A 7,957-nucleotide genomic window follows, 5' to 3' on the forward strand; every position below is an offset into this window, starting at 1 on the left:
TAGGTTATAAACTATTTCATGTAATTTGTGAGAATACTATTTTAATATGTGCAGAAGTATACTAATATTTTACCCCATTTGTAATAATTGACTCATGAGTTTAGATTCTAGTTTAATGACAAACACATTATGAAATTAGAATTTTATGAAAGAATGTGGAATTTCTATTCTTACTCTTCATAAGTCACGTAACCACTCATGACCAAAAACCGAGATACAATTGTTGATTCCGCTAAGAGAGTGAAACTTAAAACCATTTACCGCAATTTGGTAGCCTCTAACTCAATTTTAGTGATTTCAGGGACAAAAAATTGTGTGTCCATACATGGCTGGACTGAATACCAATCAATTATCGCGCAAAATTTTGTAATTCTTCCTATATTTCCGTTTTAGTAAGTGGATTGGACATCCCATAACCAAAGAAACTCGGCATAATAGTTGATTGGTTAGACACCACAAACCACCATAACTCACCATCAACCTTCAAAGCCATTTAGCTAGAAGAGATGAATTAGAAGATCCTAGAGTTTTTATCACTAAAAGCTCCCTCATTTTTTAATTACAAATCTACCCTCACTTAACCTACATAATCTTTCTCTCTCTCCTCACAACCACCCCACAATAAATTCATTTGAATGCCTACAAGAATTTTAAGCACCTTCTCATGAGTCATGTCCAAAAGGTGGACACATAATAAATAGGAAAACTTACCAAAACAAAATTTAGTGAAGTTATCCAGCTACCAAAAGAAAGATGCTTCCCTTTCCAACCAAAAAGCATTTTGTGCTTACCATCAAGGACCGGTTGCGATCAACTCAACTCTCTTGGACTAATGGACTATCACTAACAAGGAGACCAAGATACATAAAATGTTAGACATAATCTTACAAAGGTAACCAAGAAGAGGAACAAGGTGATAGTCACATAATTTTTTAACACAAGCAACCGTCTGATGAAAAAGTTAAGAGAAATAAAAATATATGTACTAACAATATATGAGTTTTATCTACTATCACTGCATCATAATATATGATAAATAATGTAAATAAATGATAAATAATATATTGATTGTTTATAAATCTTTACACTGAAATTGTATAAGATATTATAGTTAAAAGTAAGATAATACAGCTTTTGGAAGCCTACCATGCAAATTGAACTCACTAATCATTCCCAAAACTTCCTCTTTAATCAAACTCGAGAATCTCTACTAGAATCTGAAGGTGAACCCATCATGAGTTGGGCTCTTGCCCCATCACAAGAAAGAACCCCAAACCCCCAACGGATCAATTGGAAAAGGCTAAACCAAATATACATTATCCATCGCATATATGAATAGAAGAATGAGCTATTTGCAATTTTGCATCCCCTTCTTAACCCACTTAACATTGGACTTCTAATTAGCCAAACTTTCTTTATTTTTTAAGGACAACCATACCCAAGGAAACTTACTCTTTATCAATGCTACCTCATCCTCTAATATAGCGCATCCACCTCCTCCTTAATATCAAGAGCCTCAATCTCCCTCACTAGACTATTAATAGAAGAGTCAACATGACCAAACGCATGAACATGTACTTATTTGTGAAAATGAAGTATTGATTTCAACATGGACACCACACATGACAACGATGTTCAAAACATAGGGAAACGAGAACACAACACACTGTATATAATGTCAAGTTAGCAACTTCAAGAATTTCACATTCATCAAGTAATCATAACTTATCTCTTTTTATACACTACATTTTGATTTTCTCTCTCCTCAATCTTTTCACAAGTTTTCATACAAATTTTTTTTTTAAATTTTCATTGATAAAAGTGTGTTAGAGATGTCCAAGCTAATTTAAGGGGTCAAGTAAGTGTGATAGAGGGTGAGGTGAAGTAAGGTACTTGGTTGTTTCATCGGGTGCAACTCTACTTGGACTCCAAAGTGATGGTTAGCTTCACCAATGGTGGTAAAATTCTCATTCTCTTAATAGGAGAGCAGAAGATCTAGATGTTTTATGTGAATGGAGAGGGGTAATAAATATGTAGACTTATTAGAAAACATAATTTTAATCCATCAAATTATTAATGATTTGTACACCCTATTTATCCAATCATGCACCACCCTATCAAATTATTAATGATTTGTCAATACTTAATCCACAATTTGAAAAATATTTATGTAGTTAATATAAAAAATATGCATTAGAATGAATTGAAGTTAAATTCATAATATCCTGAAACAATATTGAATTTATAATAACTAGCGTTTTTTATTTGATGTACTTATATTATAATTTTTGTATTTATTATAATATCCAACTTAAAGTAAGATATATTAATTATAGTTATATAGGATTATATAGTTTTACTTTAGTAATAAAAAAATATTAAGAGAAAAATAGGAAAATAGAATCATAATGATAATTATTTTAAATTTTGGCTTTATATGAAAAATAGGAAAATAGAATTACGGTGGTAAATATATAGTATATATAAAATGTTTAACTCTTAGAATAACTATGTGAAAAGTAATACACAATATACATCTTAAATCATACCAGCAATCCATCCAAATAAAACTCATACATAATGGATTTTAGTTTTTACATTACCTATATCAATGTGTGTTTGTAATGATGCTTTCAGATAAACTAACCATAATTTTAGCTTCTTTCTATTTACTAGTTTTGTTAACATAAGAATTTGAAATGAGCAAATGTTTATTAAAACATTAAGTTAACTTTTTTAGTACTAAATACAATATTTTCCCATATAATATTACGTTTTTTGTTTCATTAAACTTATCAATAATAAAGTGCAAAATGGCATATGGAAACCTATCTCTATTGTTAGAGGGGGTCCGACTATATCTCACTTGTTCTTTGCAGATGACTGTCTTCTTTTTGTTCAAGTCAAGGCGACTTAGGTCAGACTTGTCACCAATGTTCTAAGTGACTTTTGCAAGGCTTCAGGGTTAAAGATTAATCTTGAGAAGTCTAAGGCTGTGAGTTCTAGGAATATCAGCAGAGCCAAGTGTGACAAATTTGTTAGGATCTCTACCATTCATTTTAAAAATGATTTTGGTAAGTACCTTGGCTTCCCACTCATCTCAGGCCGTGTCACGAAAAACCACTTTAGCTATATTATTGAGTGGATGCATTCCCATCTAGCCGATTGGAAGAGCAAGCATCTTAATAAATTTGGTCGTCTGGCCCTTGCTTCTTCTGTTATGCCTACTATTCATACGTATACTATGCAAAACTTCTTGCTTCCTATGGGTATTTGTGATACTATAGACTCTATGATTCGTTCCTTTCTTTGGGGTAAGAATAGCAATGGTAACAACTTCTCCCTTGTGAGTTGGAATAAAGTTGTTCAACCTAAATGCATGGGAGGTCTTGGTTTGCATATGGCCATGACTACCAACACTGTCATGTTGGGTAAGTTAGTTTAGAACATGTTGAATAATCAAAACAAGCTTTGAGTTAAGATTCTTCAGCACAAATATGTTGGCTACCACAATATCTTAAATTTACGACCTAGGAACAGAGACTCTATCACCTAGAGGGCGATCATGCATGTCGTTGTGCACTTACATGATGGGTATCAAGTGCAGGTTGGCTATGAAGATATCTCTTTTTGGTATGATAATTGGACATCTCTAGGCTGATTATGTGACCATGTTCCCTTTGTGGATATCCAGGACTCTACTCTTAGAGTCAAGGATGTTTTTGATGATCGAGGTTGGCACCTGAATCGTCTCAAGACTCCGATGATCCCTCCCCAGGTCTTTCAGTCTATCTTATCTGTTCCGCTTACCTTCTCCATTGATGTTAGTGATGAGTTGGTGTGGAAGGGCGAAGTGGCTGGCACTTACTCTATTAAAGATAGATACTGTTGGCTTATGACTCAAGATCAACAACTTAATCAAATGATTGACTGGGCTTTGATTTGGAGAACTTCAGTTCCGGAAAAAATTCACTTTCTCCTTTGGCAGATTTGGCACGGGGCTCTCCTATGCAACGCTATGAGATTTAATCGAGATATTTCTCTATCTGCTAATTGTAGTTTTTGCACTAACAATGTTGAGGATATGTATCACTGTCTCAGAGATTGTACCAGAGCTGCCTCTATTTGACACTTTCTTCCTATGTCTCATGCTGCAGATTTCTTTACTTCACATCTTTATGATTGGCTTACTAAGTATGGCAAGAGCTCTGAGTTCCTTATAACCCTTTGATTTATTTGGCAGCGACGTGCTGCTTTTGTGATGGCCAATGAGGATTGGTCTCTGCATCGTGTTTTGGCTAATATAACTGGCCTCTTGCATGATGTTAAGAAAATGAACGACGTCAGTGCTCAAGGTTGGAGAAGAGTGTCGAAGCATGTCAAGTGTGGCTTTCCTCTCCATGGTAATGTTAAGCTTAATATTGATGGGAGTATTTTTGGGACCTCGAAGAGGACATGCTTTAGGGGTCTAATTCGTTGTGCAAGGGGCCTTTGGATCTCTAGCTTTTCAAGATATGTGGATCTATCTACAAATATGCATGGTGAGCTTAAAGATATCTTCCATGGTCTTACTCATGCTTGGAATTCTGGTTTTTGGGACGTCATTTGTCAGTCTGACTCTCTTGAATCTATTTCTCTCATAAAAAATAACGTTCCCATTTTCACATGTATGTCACTTTAGCATATGTTATCAAAGAGCTCTTGAGCAGAGATCGGACTATCCTTTTGGATCATGTGGTTCGTGAAACAAACTTTTGTGCGGACTTTTTGGCTAAACTTGGTGCTCAGGAAGATATTAATTGGAAAGTGTGGAAGTAATATTCGGACGAGTTATCTTATCTTCTTTCTAAGGACCGAAATGATCACTCCTATCTAAGGGTGTAATCTTTCCTTTCATTTTTTTTGTCTTAAGTTGTATAAAAAAAACTCAGCACACGGGACTGATGGTAACAAAATTCTTTATTTGTAAGATGAACTGTTTTTGGATAATTAAATGTGTACGATAAACCGAGTTTTCACCAAAAATTGCTTACGTGTCCAACACCCATTGGGCCGAGTAACAAAATAAGAGTTTATATATAAAACGACTTTTCCCTCAGCGTTTATCACTCTCACTCACACAGCGGCGAAAGCTTAGATCGTGAAAGAAAAGAAGCAAAAGATGGTAAAAACAACGCCGTTTCTTCTCTGTGCTATACTCCTCATAGGAACCCTAGCTCTCGTTCAGGTTCGATCTTTCGATTTTTACATTCAATCTCACTTTATTTTCGTAATTTTTTCATAAGATCTGATCTTCGTTGTTTTCGTCATTTTTTAGTTTATTTAATTATTTAATTTAATGATCAATGTGTGTGTCGCAGGCAAAGAAATCGAAGGAGGATTTGAAAGAAGTGACGAACAAGGTTTACTTTGATGTTGAGATTAATGGAAAGTCTGCAGGTATATGATTCAAAGCGTATATTAGATAAAATATGGAGTCAGTTTCTTAATCTAGCTGTGGACATTATATTTTTGGATTTCTGCTCTTAATAATCTTCTAAAATTCATTTTTAGTAATGTACCTGTATTTAACAGTGGGGTTTGTGGCAGGAATTATGATTAAGTGGTTAGTAATAGGTAAATTATTGCTTAATGGAAGTGATGTGTGCTGAATGTGTTATGCATGTGAATGTTATGCTATCGATATATGACTAATGAATACAAAAGGTATTGAATTTGGGTCCAAGACTACTTCAAACCTTGATATGTTAAGGTTTTGGGAGTCACTGAAATTGTATCACGACAGAAATTGTGGGCCACATAGACAACGAATGCATCTAATTGTCCGAAATGTTAAGGTTTCTGAAACCGCTACTGAATTCATTAATTAAAACCTTGAATACGACTATAAGAATGCTAATACAACATGTGTTGTTGCTATGCTTAAGTTATCAGAATTCTCTACATTTCTATATATATATATATATGTTTGATAGGGAGAACTTATATATGCACGGGGCTTGATAGGGGGAACATTATCAGTTCGTTAGAAATTTAGCTAATACAAATTTTGGTGTCAAATTTGAGTTGTTGGTATTTATGCTGTGAATGTTGGCTTCCTTCCAGGTCGTATTGTAATAGGACTTTATGGGAAGACAGTTCCAAAAACTGCAGGTTTGGTTTCTTAATTCTGCGTTTTGGTGGTAGTTATCGTGATGAACATTAACTGAAACCTTGTGTTGATTTTCCTTTCCGCAGAAAACTTTCGAGCTCTTTGCACAGGTGAGCCTGTTTATGCTGCATCTGTATTGTTTTTATCATAGAGTCAAAGAACTTGTTTCAATCCTTTTATAAGGGTTTCATCTTCAACTGTGTTACAGAAATAATGGAATTCATAGATTCACTCAATGTAAGAACAGAAGAGTGACATTTGGCCTGTAATTAGACTGCTTTTCTTATTAGAACAAATCAAGGATAGATGTATTAGGACATAGTTAAGGTCCTATGGTCGGTAAATGTCATTCACTTTTCTTTTCAATGATGTTGGAGTCTAATGACATTTCTTATTCCCTTAATAACACGGTATTATATCGCTGTTTGAATATCTGAGGTGTCTGTGTCTGGCTTACTAATTAAAATATATACATTATTTTGGTTTTGTTTGGTCCAAATTATCAGGGGAAAAAGGGACTGGTAAAAGTGGAAAGCCTCTCCATTACAAAGGTAGCTCATTCCATAGGATTATACCTAGCTTTATGCTCCAAGGAGGTGACTTTACACATGGCAATGGAATGGGCGGCGAATCCATTTATGGCGAGAAGTTTCCTGATGAGAACTTCAAGCTAAAGCATACCGGACCAGGTCATATTCTTTCCTCTGTTTTTTTTTTTATATTTATAAGAAAAGTGGCTTCTAGGTATATTTATGATAGAACACAATAACATTGTTTGATCCACATGATCAACATCATCTAGTGGGAAAAGGCTTTGATGGTTGTTGTTGTTAATGTTTATGATGAACTGAGAAGCATAGGTTCATATTGGTCTATGACAGGATTACAATTTTGTGTTATCTTTTGTGTGAACAGGACTTCTATCAATGGCGAATGCTGGTTCTGATACCAATGGTTCACAATTCTTCATTACAACTGTGACAACTAGCTGGTAATCATATCTAGATTGGGAACTTATTTCAGAAAAAATCATGTATCAAATGTTATGTTTTACTGATAATCTCCTTTCTCATTTTATTAAATGCATGTTTATAGTGCATGAAAACTTAAATTTGATTCCTTTACCCAAAACTAAACTTAAACATTTGATTCTGCTATAATCTTATATCTATATCAACTTGTGAAGTCCTATCTTACTGTAACTATTGAGTGTCTACTATTTCATTAGTATTGCATGGTTTGTTCTGTAATGTTGCCATTCAGTAAGAAACTAGTAATTCATGTGCATACCTATTTTATAGGTTGGATGGAAGGCATGTTGTTTTTGGAAAGGTGCTTTCTGGAATGGATGTTGTTTACAAGATTGAAGCTGAAGGAAATCAAAGTGGTACTCCCAAGAGCAAGGTTGTAATTGTTGACAGTGGTGAACTACCTCTATAAATGTACTTTCTAATTCTCAACCAGGATTTGTTGGTGTTCTTGTTTTCATTTCCATTTCCATTTCATGTACTAGACTGCTGATCTTTTATAAGCATGTAATGTTCTTCGGAAAGATTAAAAAAGACAATTGCTCTAACCCTCTCTTCAACACTTGGTTTTCCTATTGTGTATGTGGAAAGTTACAAATTAAGAACACTCCAATTTGTATAATCTAAAACTGGAATCCTTGTAGTGTTCTTAGTCCCTCTTCTTCAAATCTGGCTTTTTCCATCTCAAATAAAAAATTTCTCAAATTGTTATTCTCCTTTTAGGATATGATTGTGAGTTGGATTTTGGGGGAGAAGAAAAAGAAAAGCTTCGTAACTA

The 7,957-nt window shown here is 34.3% G+C and overlaps 1 protein-coding gene across 1 annotated transcript; it reads left to right on the forward strand.

The window, feature by feature from the left end:
- On the forward strand, nucleotides 5,091-7,739 carry LOC109350270 (peptidyl-prolyl cis-trans isomerase CYP20-1). The gene is made up of 7 exons (XM_019591470.1): nucleotides 5,091-5,227; nucleotides 5,361-5,439; nucleotides 6,106-6,153; nucleotides 6,238-6,261; nucleotides 6,658-6,840; nucleotides 7,067-7,142; nucleotides 7,453-7,739. The coding sequence occupies exons 1-7, from the start codon at nucleotides 5,162-5,164 to the stop codon at nucleotides 7,589-7,591; spliced, it is 615 nt and encodes a 204-aa protein (XP_019447015.1). The 5' UTR covers nucleotides 5,091-5,161; the 3' UTR covers nucleotides 7,592-7,739.

The sequence above is a fragment of the Lupinus angustifolius genome, chromosome LG06 (genome assembly GCF_001865875.1).
Source record: "Lupinus angustifolius cultivar Tanjil chromosome LG06, LupAngTanjil_v1.0, whole genome shotgun sequence".
NCBI classification, from domain to species: Eukaryota; Viridiplantae; Streptophyta; class Magnoliopsida; order Fabales; family Fabaceae; genus Lupinus; species Lupinus angustifolius.